The sequence below is a fragment of the Phlebotomus argentipes genome, unplaced genomic scaffold, assembly GCF_947086385.1.
Source record: "Phlebotomus argentipes unplaced genomic scaffold, Phlebotomus argentipes genome assembly contig_5, whole genome shotgun sequence".
Lineage (NCBI taxonomy): Eukaryota > Metazoa > Arthropoda > Insecta > Diptera > Psychodidae > Phlebotomus > Phlebotomus argentipes.
In genome coordinates, this window is record NW_026776165.1 from 7,487,326 (window position 1) to 7,503,418 (window position 16,093).

The 16,093-nt window shown below is 40.2% G+C and overlaps 1 protein-coding gene across 4 annotated transcripts in view; it reads right to left on the minus strand.

The window, feature by feature from the left end:
* Positions 1–16,093, minus strand: part of LOC132265670 (atypical protein kinase C) — a 44,262-nt gene that overhangs the window by 16,013 nt on the left and 12,156 nt on the right. For 2 of the 4 annotated variants that reach the window (XM_059766424.1, XM_059766422.1), the window contains exons 1-2: positions 13,896–14,364; positions 13,172–13,592 (exon numbers count right to left, since the gene is read on the minus strand). The exons of 1 other annotated variant lie outside the window; for it this stretch is intronic. In XM_059766424.1, coding sequence (XP_059622407.1) covers positions 13,172–13,592; positions 13,896–14,186 — 712 coding nt within the window. In that variant the 5' untranslated portion in view covers positions 14,187–14,364. Of the gene's footprint in view, positions 1–13,171; positions 13,593–13,895; positions 14,365–16,093 lie in introns of those variants that run through there. One more of the 4 variants, XM_059766426.1, reaches the window with a different exon arrangement.

Here is a 16,093-nt window from a genome sequence, read left to right on the forward strand (position 1 = left end):
GAAGTAGCAGCATTTCTGAGGAAGAGAGGATTATAAAAGAGACAAATGGCCAGTAAAAGAATGGCGAAATGGTGGAAAATTGGGCGTTGGGTGGCTTGTGTGTATGAAAAAGTGAGACAGAGAGGAAGTGACAGGGTTGATATGGACAAACCGCGGAAGTTCAATGCTGATACACTGGGCGGATGCTCATTCCCAGACACACACACACACACACCATATTTATCAAAGGTGGGCAAAACTCCCCTCAGGCGGTGCTTTATCAACTCCCATGAGAGATAATAGAGATTTATTTTCTCCAAATCGACTCAGTGACTTCAATAGAAATTAACTCGACAAGGAATGTGAGATGCGCGTCATCATTAATAATTTATTATATGACAGAGGAATGCCTTCCCACCATAAGCCTTCGAATTCTTGGAGGATGGGAAAAGCTCTCAAGATGCGTGAAAAAGCATCAGCAAAAAATAAACAATCGACTGAAAATTCTCCCGAGAAAATTTCAAGCAAAAATATCTCCATCGCAGAGTCATTTTCTCATTGTAATGCCACCCTTAGAATTTTTCTTTTCTGCTCCTCTCTCTCTCTCTCTTTCTCTCTTCGTCACGCCCGACCCAGCAGAAGGGGCGACCAACTATTCTGTTTTGGCGGGTGGAAGGGAATTCAAGACACTTGAGGTTGAGGAAAAAGCCACAAACTTGTGCGGAAAATCCATTTGACAATCCTATTCAGTTCCTTTGCGGCGTTTTTTTTCTTTTTCACATGGCCTTTGTCTCGTCGGTCCTTCTGGGACTTTTGATGTGGAATTGATGGCTGGCTTGAGTCGAAACCACAAGAGAAAAAGAGAGCGAGAAAAGTCTTAGGCGAACTTCCTACAAAATTGGCCTAGGACTGAATTCTCTAAAGTGGCCAACTCACACAATGGAACTGTGATTGAATTCCCAACAGTCTCAGTGTTTTTTTTTTCTCCTTCAACTTTGCGTTCATTTTAATTTGCTATTGCACACTGAGAAAAAATACGGATCGTATTATTCTATCATTATCAATTGGTTGAACTAATTTCAAGTCATATTTTGGCATTCTTTCCGAATCAATGGAAAAAAGACCATAAAAACAAGCTGATTCTAGTAATTTGTGTATTTTATGATTATTTATTTTGCCTTTTATTGGCTCCAAGATATAAAGAAGACTTTAATTAAATCTATAAAGGTCTAATTTAACCTATTAAAAACGCTTTAAACTCTGACTAATAAGAGGAAGTACACTGAATATGTTTAATATTAAAATTTATGACTTTATTTTTCGTCGTTTGAAAAACTTTTTTCATATCTCTCAGTGTTCCGCAGACAATTAATTGATTTGAAAGGAAGGCAAGAAAAGTATCCAATGTCTTCGACCCCATCAAAAATACACAGGAATTCCACTACCATATCAATTACTCAACACACTGAGCTGCGGGAAGTGCTGAGAAACTGCCAGAGGATCAATATCTAAGAGCATTTCATGGGATGGAGAGAATAATTAGCAAAAATCATGATTCTCACAAACATCTTCTCTCTTTTCGCCCCTTACACATCTTGTACACATTTCCCAGGGTCTTTCGAGACGCACAAAAGCACACTTTTTCTCATCCCCCCAAAATCAGAGCGGAAGAAGGCGAAAAGATGGTAAAAGTCGAGAAAATTAATCAGTGAATTTTTCCTCCCTATTGATTTTCATTCATAACACATTCAATTCACTTAACATCGGCCTTCTCGCGCGCCCAGCGTGAGAAAAAGGCCAGAAACGGTGGAAAAATCCACTTAATCCACTGCTATGCTCACTCTCTGTGCTTCAGCGAGATAATTCTGAGCCAGATTTTCACGTCAGACCCACTCTGTGAAATATTGCAGCGAAACTGCCGGCCATTGCAGAGGCCCATCCCATTTTGGCAGCCCGGAAAAGGGTGTTTTGGGGTCAGTCAAATGGAAAGTCGGGGGTCGTTTTTCCGGGCACACACAGAGCACAGCGTAGTGACGCAATGCCACCACCCACAATCACCTGATTTCCCAGGATATGCCCTTCTCGCACTTTTTTCCACATACACATCCAACATCTCTCAGCCCATCAAAGCCAAGCCGATTTATTCCACCCCTTCGATTTGATCTCTCAATTGAACCCTTCTGGGATGGAATTGTTGAGGGCACAACAAGTGCGAAAGAGACGTCAAATCGGGTAAATTGAGGAGATTATCTCGTGAGTGAAGGTTAAAGTGTGAGGCGTTTTAGAGACAATAAAAAGATTTCCCGATTTGCTGAGAGCATTTTGCCAAGAAAAACATTTTACAGAATGGATGGGAAAAAATTTGATGATAAAACCATATTTTGAAGAGATTTATATTAAAATTGTGACAGAAAGGTTTTCGAGAATTAAAATAAAACACAAAGTCTCAATTGCTTGTAAATTCCAATCACAAAGACTCTCTTGATAAAAGATGAAAAGCATAATTAACAATAGTGAGAGGCTCAAATATTCTCTTTGAGAACTTTTGTTGCTCGACAAAAGTATTCAAAATTCACATATTTTAATCCATTGGCTGATATTTTATATATTTTACATAATATAATCTACAATCTGACGCAACATATTTCCAGATGGGCTTCAAAATCCCATTTGTTCCGACATGCCGAAATCCATTTTCCATTTTGAGAGAATTGAATTACCACCCATTATTATTAACAGGCAATATCAATTAAATTGCCGATTTCGCCAAACGTGCCCCAAAATCGCGATAAGAAAATGATTTCCTCAGGTGTAATTCTATACAAAACCACCCCATAATTCGCGTTTCACCTGCGACGTGTGTGTGTTGGGTGGGAAAATTGAATTGTGGGGTTGGGAAATTCCTCACATACTGAATGTGTCTTAATTCTCTACCATTCTTTCTCACTGTACTCTATAGAAAATATTATGTGTTTGTGTGTAAAATTTCCTATGTTTTGATGATCAGTTGTAATTTCGGTGAGGTGAAAATCAGTGGAAAATTGACGGAAGACATGAATTGATTAATATTGATTCAATGACGAGGTGCAAAGTCTTCTCGTCGCTGTATAATTAGATGTTCATCACACATCTAATTGCAATCTCACTTGTGCAACTTCACCACGCCATTACTGCTCGTCTCTCAAAGAAATTGGATGATGGAAAATTCATCAAAGTTTGCACACATGGCACTAATATGTTATGGGGGAAGAACTTAATGAAAATATATCGGTGAAGGTGTCAGGAAAATTCAATGGACTCTCGCTCTATCAGTGAATGGGAAAAATCTTGGGAAATCTCTTGTGTGGTTTCCTCAAAAGACACCAAAGAATATCATCTTCAAATGACTTTCTTTCTCTCCAAACTCTTCCATTTGTCAGACGCATTAATGAGACTCTCAAAGGAAAGATGACTTTTTTCCTCTCTTTCTTCTCTCTTCCACTAATGAGAAATGTTTCGATCTATTGTTTGGCTTTTTCATTTTGTCTTGAATCAATTTTTCCGCCTAGAGAAAAATCTGTAAAGTTATAACCAATAACTTTGAGCGTGGAACAATTTTCACACGCTTGTGAAACAATCCAATTAAAACATGAGCGCCAAGGGAAGTTTGTCTCTGGCGCTTTTCTCACCATTTTCTCCGCACGGTTATTTTCTTAATTGACATCATTTCAGTGAGGGAGAATGGGTGTGTGAGGCTTGTTCCTTGAGTGACGCAGTGGAAAGAGGTTGTGAAATGTTGTGATTCGCGCAAAATGAGCCAATTTTATAGAGAGAAAATCCCAGTTTGCTCGCGAGCAACGCTTATGGAAAAAGTGACACAGTCGATGGAGGAAATGACCCATTAAAAACTTATGTACATCAATTTTCTCAATCGTGTGCCATATTTTGCGCAAGAGAGACCAGAGAGACGTTCTGTACGGCAATGAGCAAGAACTGGAAGTGCCATTTACCATTAAGTACATATTTTCATCCCCCAAGCGAACTCAAGTGGAGAGTGATATTGTGAAGCTGTGTGAAATGGAGCCCAGATGCTGTCAAGAGACAATGGACAATTGTTGAATTAAATCATCATTTTTCCTCATTCACGTGAAATATTACATAAGAGAATGGCACGAAGACTTGAGGACACTTTGACAGTTGAGAGCGTTGTAATGAATTTTGCCTCGCGAGAGCTAAAAATCCAACAATTCAGATGATTTCATTGTCTTTAAGCACTACAGATATTCAACATTAGCAGTCTGAGAAGCTTAAATTCTGCCAAGGAAAGATGCAGTTAAACTTACAATGTCCATAAACATACCGAAAACAAGAATTTTGAATACGAAATGTCATCGAAAATAGATGAAATTTCATAGTTTAAATGTGTCTAAACACTGCTGAAAGCAGTAAATCAAAAGAAAATTGAAAACACCACAATTTTTCCAAACTTCAAGCAAGTGACTGTATTTCGCAAGGCTCCAAATAGTATTTAGATCATGTATTTCGTGTCTACTGATTAGATAATGCAAATTCCCATGAATTCTGACACATAAAACAAAGAGGAATTTCACACTATCTCTTCATCATTTGGTGATAAAATTTTCTTTTTAGCTTGATTGAAAAAAAGAGGAAGAAAAAAAACATTCACTTTACTGACATTCACCTCCAATTGCAAATGGAAACGATGTACTGCCATAAATAAGAGTGGCTTCGCACAAACTGTTCATTATCCTCTGCATATTGCTCACTAAGCTCACTTGATCAGTTCTCAGCACACTCTCACCACCTGACATGGTTCACAAACTGACCAGAAAATCCACTTTGAGGACACTTGTCAAGCCCAAAACCAAGTCATTCTCCAAGTATTTTAAGTCTCTCTTGTATTCCATTGAAAACAAACACTCTCTGACTAAACAGACTAACACAGCAAACGGCGAAGGCTCAACTGAACCAAAATATAAAATGTCAATGTTGGGAAACACATGTTAAACGCTCTCGATAAGACACAATTAAGCAACAATGCCGAGTGTGTGCGTCTGCTGTGGGAATGATAACGTGCCAATTGTGCAGGTGAAAATCGATAAAATAAAATTGTAGATAAGATAGGAGGAAATTTCGTTAGTACAATTACAGCTAAATTTCTCCTCTCGCTCCAGATATCTCTCTCACTGGGATATGACTTAATGCCCTGCCATTTAGCATGTGATTCCGAGCATTAAGTGAAATTCACCGTCTTTGCGCGCAAATTTGCCAATTTAATTTTTCACCTGTCTTCCCACAAACTGAGCCTCGCCACCAACAAAAAGCCATGTCACGACAAAATCGGATAAACTCCGGTAAAATAACATGAACTACACATAGAATTTTCTCCCTCTGGGCGCCGTGGAAAAGCAGCAGGATGACAATGTGGGGCGATTATTTAAGGCTCACCTCCACACATGAACTGTCTTTTTGTCACATAGCGTGGAAAATATTCTGCATTTTGGCCTCCTCTGTGCCGAAAATTCACAACAAATTACCCCAAATTTATACGGGCAAAAAGGCACAATTGTCACTAGAATCAAAAGGATGCATATTCTTCATATATGTCGCACACGATGAACGAAAAGAAAATATTACGTTCAACATGGAGTGAAATTTGCATTTTCCACATATCCAAAACTCACATTTCATGCACAAATGCATGGAATATTTAGCTTCAACAGCGAAACTCAAAGTGTTCTTCACATCACAAATGCATAATTCACACATTTTCAGAGTATAATTTTTGCTTTAAATGATAAAATGATGGAAAATTTATATCTTTTCAATTTTTCCATCACATTGAATATTCTACAAGGTGAGAATTCAATATTATTTCGCAATCCCACCACCCTCCAAATAATACCAACCAATCAAATTATGTGCGAGGTGAATTGCTCAAATATGCAAAAAACCATAGCAAATAACTTCTTCACCATATATATCGTAATCTCTTCGTGACTTTATGAACATTCTTCCACACACACACATTCTCACAGTCAGTTTCCCAACGAGTGAAATAGTGCCGAATGGGAGGTAAGAAATTTCTTCACAAACACGAAAAGTGAGTGGAAGAGGAAAGGAGAAAAAAAACAAGACATGAGAAAAGTCAATATACGGTGACTCAGGGATAAATTCATTTTCATCCCCGCGACGGAAGATGGAAAATCCACACCAATGTTGAATTTCACCTCATGTGAGCATGAATTCCAAAATGAAATGCGGTGAAAATTGTGCGCCAAAGGAATGGAACATGGAGAAAATATCGATTTGAGATGAAAGAGAGAAGGAGGAAATTGCGGTATATTTGTCACCTCAATCGCATTGCTACTAACGAAAACCCACAACATCATTCAATTGCACGAAAAATGGAGAAGCACAAATTCCTATTTCCCTCCAGGACATCATTCTATTCAGGAAGAATATTTTTGAACCTCTAATAAATTTTCATCCTTTTCCAACCAATCGCCAGAGAACATTGACTTGGATTACAGAGAAAAATGGTGTGAATTCGACCAATTTTTTTTCACTTTTCTTGAAATCTTGATATCCTAGACACCTACCTCAACAGAAAAATTTTTAATTGTTTGTCACAATCGTTTGAACTAACAGATTAAACATTGAGTTATAAAAAAAAACTTGTTCAAATACAATAAAAAAAATTTAATTCTTAACTAATTTTGATCTTTTTCGATATTTTCTTTTAGCATGTACAAACACCTGAATTGTGTCCTCACTAAATTCAGTGAAGACAAGTGAATGAAGTTATAGGCAAAACTTAAATAATTCGTTACAAATAAAGATATTTCAATAAGTAATTTCTCTGTGTGCATGAAATTGCAATCAATTCCAACAATAAATAAATTTAAAGCCCTTTTTGTTCCCACATTCTGCACCACAGTCTTAATGTAAATTCCACTCATTGTGCACGTCAGTGGAGGCGCCTGGTTAAAGCTCCAACAAAGCACAGCATGCTTTGCAGTCAAACAATGAATACTCGGGGTAGTCATTGAACAACATAATTAAAATCATTGGAGGCAATAATGATTGCGGTGGGGACCAAAAATGGAGCAATTCCGCCATGAAGGCGTGCTGGAAGGATGCTAAAAATCTCATTCAATTATCCAATGAATTAATTGGAATCCCTCTTTGCCAATGGTGAGGGAGTCTGACGATCCCAAATGGTAGTCAAATTATGTGATCTCCATCATCCATTAACATTCGATTCAATCGACAGCGTGAGGCGGGAAAGTCGAGGGTTTGAGGAAAACGTGGTTGGAAATTTGATTAGAATCTTAATGAAGGGCTCTAGAGATGCAGAGGAGATGAAATCACTTTGGATTTGAGTGATTCTCAATTTTGACTCTCACTCGCCGCCTCATGACTTTGAGGGATAAGATATGGATGACAAACTTCTCTCTCACTCTCTCTCTCTCATTCCTGTGACTGTTTAAATATTCAACAATCAATTTCAAGACAAATCATCTCTCATTTCACACTAAATTGTAGTTCGGACTGAGAGTGAGATTGGATTTTGCCACACTAGCAATCACTTGACTGTTGAAACTTCTTGCAAAGGTAATTTGAATTAGAGATTTGTATCGCCTCAAGGATTTCTCATCTCTTATTATCGTGGTCCCGGATTAATTGGACCAATTAGTTGCAGTCAGAAGTTAGTTTCTCATTGTATTACGGCGTGGACTGTCTTTCTGATGGCATCGTCTGACACCATCAAGTGTGTTACAGTGAAATTGACTTGGACACTTGGGCGAAAAAGGGAAAAAGCGTCCGTCGAGAGCTTAAAGTGGAGTGATTGAGCGAGAAACGAGGAGCCGAAACGCAAGTGTCTGTCGTCTTTAATGATATTATCGTGTCTTCTGGCGTGAGTCTCATCAAAGATCAATTACCAGACAACTCGTATCTAATGCATTTTTTATTGATGGATGCCTCGAGACCACCCACAACTAATCTCTCACTCCACCCACCCACTCGCACACACACACACAGCGCAGCCTCAAGAACGGAAGCACGAGTTCTGCCTCGGCGTTGAATTAATGATGTGGGGAGTGCGTGAGTGACCTGCGATGGAAAGACAAGAGAGCGGAAGAAGGGAAAAAAAACTGTCAGAAGCAGTGGGAATTTCCTTTTTATCTCAAACATTTTCCACTTCAATGGATTGTCACTTCAAAGGGCGAAGTCACAACGAGGAAGTGAAAAAAATCTAGGGTTGCGTCTTCAAGTTGAGAGCTTCTTCAAGCTGGGAAAGTAGAATGAAATGAGCTCAATTTCCTCCATCGCGAATGCCAATCGTAAACTTTGAGCACATCATACACAATCGAGTGGCTTTCATATTTAAAAAGGGGAAGTTCATGCGATTGAATTTCATTAGACAAACAAAAATACCAAAAAAAAAAGTTAGCCAAGAAATTGCCAAACGTCTTACAAAGAACCTTTGATACACTTATGAGAAGTTCATACATTTCCTAATTGAAAAAGAAACTACGAATATTACAAAGATGCAATTCCGAAAAAACAATTTATTTAGTGTATTTACTACTTTTCCCCTCGATTTGCTCAATAGAGGAATGTTGAAAGCATTAAAGGCCACGCCCATAAAGATGCCCCGCCCATAACTGACGGAATGCCAATTTTTCAACACAGTTTTAATATTATAAATTATATCAAAACTGCTTCAAACTCTTTATCAACATTTCCTAATGGTTGGCAGACTTAAGGACTTGCACTGTGTCCTGAAATCTCGTTCAGCTGTGTCTGAGTTTAAAATTCCGGTCCCATCTCAAGTCCGGCCCCAAATTTATCGTCCGAGAAACTCAAATCAATTCATGAGCCAAATTTGCACGCATTGCAATTTCTCTGTGGCAGGAAAAGCTCGAGAAAGCTCCACAAAAGCCTCTTTGTTGTTCAATTGTTTTCCACCCTCTCTGCGCATTTCAACTGAACTCTCCCAGTGTGAAAACTTTCCGGCATGAGAGGTGAAAATGAAAATTATCTTTCCACCAGATTTACGCGTCACTTTTCACTTCACTGACTTTCGATTTCCTCATTTATTTGCAGAGCTTCGCATATCAAATACACACCGCGCAAACTTTCAGCGGTCCTCACATTTCACATTTCCCATCTCAAAATTGCTCTGAAGAATTGATAAATTGCCTGAAGAATTGCCATATTCTTTTATTATGACAAAAAAGTGGCTCTTGTGTGAGAGAGAAAGAGAGAAATTAAGCTCTAGACCCCATAAATTTCACTCACAATTGCAGTGGAATTTTTCAAATGCACTTTTTCACCACCAAATGCAAGCTCGTAAATGAGATAAATCATTGAGTGGTGAAAAGTGGGTGGAAAATTGAGTGAGAATTCACATCTTTCGCCCTCTTCCTAAAGAGTCACCCTCCTCCGTCTCAGTGTACAACAAATTTAAATTTAAAGCAAAATTCTGGCTCTCAACAGTGGGCGAGAAGGAGTTGGAAATATTATAAAAGTTTTTCAATTAAAAATTCAAATATTTACCTTCACCCAAAAATACACTGCGACTGTGTGTGGGCAAAACACAAAATCTCGGTCTCGTGAGATGTACAATCTCACGAATGTACACAAATCAAAGATATATTTGAATATTGGCACTCACCTGAAAAGAGAAGAGAGAATAAAAATTGAATTAGCCTAAATCAATTCATAATATTAACCCTCAACAGTCCCATTATATTGTCACCCTTAGCAATAATAAAAGAGAGGAGGAAACTTTTGTCCATCGCGCGCATAAATGTAATCTTCGCCATTTATGAATACAAAATGACAAATTTTACGATTCTTGTGATACTCTTTTACGATCAACAGGCCACTTTTATGAATTGTTTAGAATTAAATGCGCTTGTGTGCGTATTCAAATTTTTATTCCTCTCTCCGTCCGCGCACATTTCCTTGTTGATCACATTTTATGCCATCCATCGCATAAAAGGCGTTTTCGCGGAATCCGGAGAGAATTTAGGTCGGTATGTTTCCCAATCGATTTTTCCGCTTTTCCTCACACCCTCCAATATTTTCCTTGGCGCTGCAGAAGCCAAAGGAGAAATCCCGAAGACAAGTCCTCAATTGGCCATTGAGTCAATTTGCCTTCGATTGTCACTTTAATTGCGGCAAAATTCCTCAAGAGGAAATGGATTCCTCCAATGTTCGACCATCTTTGGTCACGTAGTTGCGGTCAGGAGGACTTTCTTCCCAAGTTTTGGGGTTGCAGATTGTTTGCTAAGAATGACAGACCTCTGTTTGAGGTCGTCAAACACACATGTAACCAATTAGATGAGCATTCAAAGTGGATTCACATGAGAGCCTTCATTCAAGCTTTGAACTCCTTCTGAACTTATAAAGACAGACATTCGGTTGAGAAACTAAACCGTCCACCTTTAATATTAACTTGCGAAAATTCCAATGGAAATTCACCATAATGAGATTTTCGCATGTATTGTTTTCAGTAACAGACTTTCTCCTTGTCACTCACAACACAAGACACCTTCGAACGGAGGCTTCATGTTCTTTTTATTCCCTTTATTTTTATTTTGATACCCCATAAAAGTGAAAAGTGAGAGGAGCGGAATACAAAAACAACGCACACGTAAAAATGTTGATGACTTTCACACGCGACGTGGAATAAATTCACTGACACTTCTTCACCCCTTCTTTAAAGCTTCGCATTCTGTATTGTTGATATTTTTCTAGATATACTGATAAAAAAAAGCAGAAAAAGAGCATTCACATCCAGAGACTGACTCAGTTGGTCAAACAATTGGTTCATAATCGTGTAGTCAAGAGTTCAAATCTCACTCTGTTCTTGATTTTTTAACAACTTTTTCCCCAAATGTTTGTCATATTTTTAATCACGCCTCCGTTTAAGAATAATTTTTATATCGAAAATTTGCCAGAAAACAAAAAAATCTGATTGAATTTGAACTTCATTTTGTGCTTTATACTTTTAGAAGCACACATGAGTGAAGCGCACTGAGAAACTTGATGAATTTCACAGGTACTTTATTCAAAAATATGTTTATTCACCAAGTGGTTCTAGAATTGCAATTAAACTGTTTAACTTTTAGTGGAGCATTTTGCTTGCATAAAATAAACACCAGATGATGTGTTTGTAAATTAACTCAAGGTATAAATTTACTCATGCCATTCGGTGTCTGCAGTGATGCTAGAGCTCAAAATTCGCTCAAGTGTTGTCACGTTTTGCAAAAATATTGATGTATTTCTATTTAAATTGAAACAATCAATCTCTCTTTTTGATACGATTTCTCCAGAAGATGTATTTCAACTTCTATAAATCAAGTGACTGAATATTTAATAACAGCCAATTAAGTCGCCCCTCAAATCAAAGTCTCTACGCAAACCCCACACTATTCGAGTCACAACGCGCGACGATAGGAGAAGCGCCACTGCGGGGTGGAATAAATATTGAAAATGGATCCTATGAATATTCTGCTAGCTTCCAGGCGGGCGCCGCCCGCGGGGAAGAAGATGTCAGTGGGTATCTGGGACGCGCCGAAGGGAGCCCAGAGGGGCTGCGAATAAATTGACATGGGAGGCAAATGGAGCGAATAGTGAAGAAAAGGGAAAAACCAATGGCGAGGAAAATTGTCGCATGTGTCAATCTCTTGAATGGACCTCCGGCCAGGAACAACAGTGCCGAAATCCTCGGACAGAAATTGTTCCGATGGTGAAAGAGGAACGAGCAAAAATCGACTTTGGTCGTCTCAACCGTCAAAATTGGATCAATTCACCCTTTTCCTTGCGGCAAAAGCCCCACCACTTTCTTGTGGGAGTGAAAGACACTTCCCATTTCTCAATCCAGCAAAAGTTTGTATCTTGAGTAGAAATTTTTCGAGATGGCGAGCATCGCTCGCTGTCTCGTGAGAATAACTCTGCATCTCTCACGCGATATTGCAGAATGTCTCTCGTCCTGTTAATTATTCAGTTCGTAGAAGTTGCAAAAGGGATGAAAATATCTCGACATATTGCATCAGAATTTAGAGAAAAGTTTTGCATCTCTCCACCAGTAAATTTTCCACTTAATTTTAAATGCATGAAGCTTTCATTGAGCGGAAAATTGGAAAATGCTGTTGCTGATAGACACTCCAGACCTCAAATTAAAAGTTATTCGAAATCATCCAAGGGAGTTTATCAATTGAACAATCAACAAAAAGAGGCTAATCACAAAGTCAAACTGATGTGCACGCAAAGCAGTCGTGATTAATTTAATTAATGCAAACTTACAAAGTAATAATCATCCAACAAAACTACACGTCTCATAAATCATAGAAATCCCTTCGTGATGCTTTATCGCTGCAAAATCCCATCTAATTCATTTCACACTTTATACTTTGTGGGCTCTCTTTGGCATTTCAGGGCGCATTTGTCATCAATCTACCTCCACTTTCACGACACCTTGACCGCCCTTGTGCGTGAAACACGAAAGATCTCACGTCAGCCCCCCTCAACTCTCATGCGAAAAGTGGAACAAACTTCACCGTGAGCAAAAACTGTTGAGTCACAATTCTTCGTGCGCTAAGAATTTCCCCGCTGAGCATTCGAGGACATTTGCATTTTCTGCATTCCCAAGTGATGGGCGGGCGCACAAGTGTCTATTTGTCATGCAAATTTCATCCCGCCTTGTCGCAATGTCGGCAAAAGGGCATCGTGAAAAATTCAACAGTAGATACAGAGCAATTTCATCCCCGGGAAAAAGGTACAAAGCAGACAGAATTTAGCTCTTTTGTGGTGTTGACAAGTGAACATCAATTCTTCACACAGGCGCAATATTAAATTAAGTAGCGTGAAAAATTGATTCTTCAAATATTTACTGGAAAAATTCATTAAAAACTTCACATTATTCTAATTCTAAATGTTTCGTGCCTATTTTGAAACTATTTATTGAAAAGGACAATTTGTAGACAAATCTCACGAGAATCGCGTGTTTACCTCAGTAACAGTGATCACAAAACATTTTGACGAAAGATGTTATTTCATCTCAAATTCAATAAGGAATTCTATATATTTTTGTTAATTTCACCCTTGATTATCTGTAACTTTATCGACTTTTTCTGTGGAAATCAGTGGAAATTTCTAGGACCCAAATCATCACCTGTCGCATAGGCTGGCTCCACCTCGTCCTCGGAGAGCAGATGCGAGGGCGGCGGCGGTGGCACGATGGGGATCTGCACGGGAATGGGCAGAGGCATTCGCTCATAGTGGAGGCACTCCAGATAATTGACGCCGCCGGCAATCACACTGCCCGCGCCACTCATTCCCGGGCTCGACCCGCTGCCACTTCCGCTCCCATGGGCGCTGCCGTGCCCGTGGGCCGACGCGGCGCCCGCGCTGCCGGGCCGCGAGCCGTGAATCGACGTGGACGTGGTCATGTAGTGATGAGTGTGCGGATGCGGATGGGGCACATCGTAGTCGCTCGTGTCGCGCAACGAGGCACCCCGCGTGAGGGTGTTATTGGCCGATGAGATTGAGGACACCGTGGCTCCCCGACACAGAATATCCGACAGTTGGTTTGCCTGCAGAAAATTCCATGACAGAGAGACGCTCTCGCGCTGCGAATTTCCATCCCGAGACACCTGAATCCCACCCAAGGACGCCCAGGCAAAGACTCTCCTCGCAAATGCATGATTTATGAACATGAGCCTGGCATCACTGAACCCACAATTTGCCATTCATCTTCACTCCTTCTCTGCACCGAATACATGCATTCAGAGATGCAAATCTCAAGATATGATTGCGCAATTATGAGATCGAGGGGAGGAGAGTCTTCCATCCTCGCGGAGATTCGGTGTCTCGGTTCGAAACCCATGCTCGCCGACCTGTGGACTGTCCAGCGGATCGAGCGACTGCCGCCGCGGGTATTCCTCCAGCGGCGCATGCTGCACCTGCGGCTCGCTCTCGGACTCACTGCACGCCGCCACCACGTGCTGTGGACTCTGACACGGGCTCTGGCATGCACTGTGGCACGGACTGCCGCACGGACTGCGCCCGCACGGGCTGTAGCACTGCGGGGGCGGCGGCTCAGACTGCGGCACGGCGGCACATTGAGTGTTGCGCCGCGGCGAGCGTCCGCGATCCACAGCCGTTGCGCTCCAGTAGCCCCAAGCCATGTCTCGCTCCCTGTCTCGTCAGCGATCACTGGTGCTCCTTCTGACAGTCCTCACGCCTCCTCAAGCGCCTTCGATGTCCTGACAGTGAAAGACGTATTTTTCTCAGCATATTCGCGAGGACAGCGTTGGGAGAAATTCTTGTGGAAATCCGACGATTCGTGACACATAAAGTAAAATTGCAGCTGAAAACTGGATCTTTTCATGCTCAATTACCCCCGAAAAAACACTCATATAAATGTTTTTCCTCACCACCAAACTCCACACTTTGCTATCAACTTTTTCCATCCTCCGCCATAAATTCCATCTAAAGCTCATACGTCAAACTTTCACACCCCCAACCGCCAGACCTTAAATTTCAATTCCCACCCTCAAATATCACGCTCTGATTCCTGGTGAATGCAAATGATTTTCTATGTTGCCGCAAAACACAACTTACCCCCAGTGAAAAGGTCCGCTCTCTCTGTCTGTGGCCCAACAAAAAGAGATATGGCATAAAATTGTGTTACAAGGCTGTATTACCATGTGACAAAAAGTCCTGAATTTTCATCTCACTCTCTGGCTGTGTGCTGGACTGCAAGAAAAGTTTCCCTCATCCCCATATATTTTCTCAACTCAGACACTCTCTGGGTTTTATGTCAGTAAATTTTGACACATACACACACACACACAGACATGAGATGTAACGATGTTTTCATAACATAATTAAGCATTTTGTCCTCATGTGGAGATGTGCTTTCTCCTCTTTGCCAGATAGACCGTAAAAAGGTGATGGGCACAGAGTCCATAATGTTCCCAGGGCCACTGGCGCTCCCCATCACTCCCCAGGGACCCTCACTCAATACACACAGTGATCAATTCATTTTCCCACCACTAAGCACTAATTTAATTGAATTGACACTGGGCTTTTTGGGTCGCAAATTGTCCATGTGCAAAATAGCTTTCCAACTGACACGAAAATTTTGTCGCATTATGCTTCATTTAGTTCTGCCTGGCAAATGGCTCAGATATAACACATCTGTTTCAGCCTATTTTTATTGATGCCTGTGTTTTTGTTTGCTGCGTGCTGTAAATTATTCACCAAAGAGCCATCGTAATTAAATTGCGAAGCTATTAGTGAAACATTGATTGACACGGCTTTTAAAAAAAAATTAACGTATAGGAAATCAGAACATTTCACATCCTTCAAAAGGACAAATTCCCACTAAAAAGAACAGAGTAAACCCCATTCCAACAAACGATTATTCCAGATCATACATTCTCTTGTGTCCCGAAAAGGCATTTTCTATTGAGAATATCCCTGTTTATGCGCTTCTGAAGATGAAAAAGTGAAAAAAAAGATTCCGCATAGCAGTACATAGCACATCAACATGAAAAATGGAGAACCAAAAACCGATCATTTCATTGACCTTTCAACTTCCCTCAAAGGCTATTTCACTTGACACAAAACAAATAACTCGCAAATTTTTCTCTTTATACCCATAACCATCAGACATAAATCACGGAAATCGATTGGCGCATGCAAATCGAAATGTTTATATGTCTCGAGAGGAAGGAAATGTGTAATTCAAGAATGTTCAAGATATGATTTTTTTTTCCTTCTTTGCAGGAGTAAAACTCTCATTTTCACCCTCACCACACCATGAGCAAAAAAAACTCTCATCATTGATATGCTCTGGTGACTTTTCTCTGTCAATTTTCACAAGGATGGAATACACTTTTTGACATATTTCCTTCCCATTTTTGGATCTCCTCTCACACTCACACTCTCTCCCTCTCTCTCTTTCCCGTTCTCTAGATGAAGTAAACTTGCCAGAAAATTGAGCCTAGTCCCTCATGGGTTGAGGCTTTTTCCCACTTAGCCTTCCCACATAACACACCAACCCAGACAGTATCATACAATATTTGAT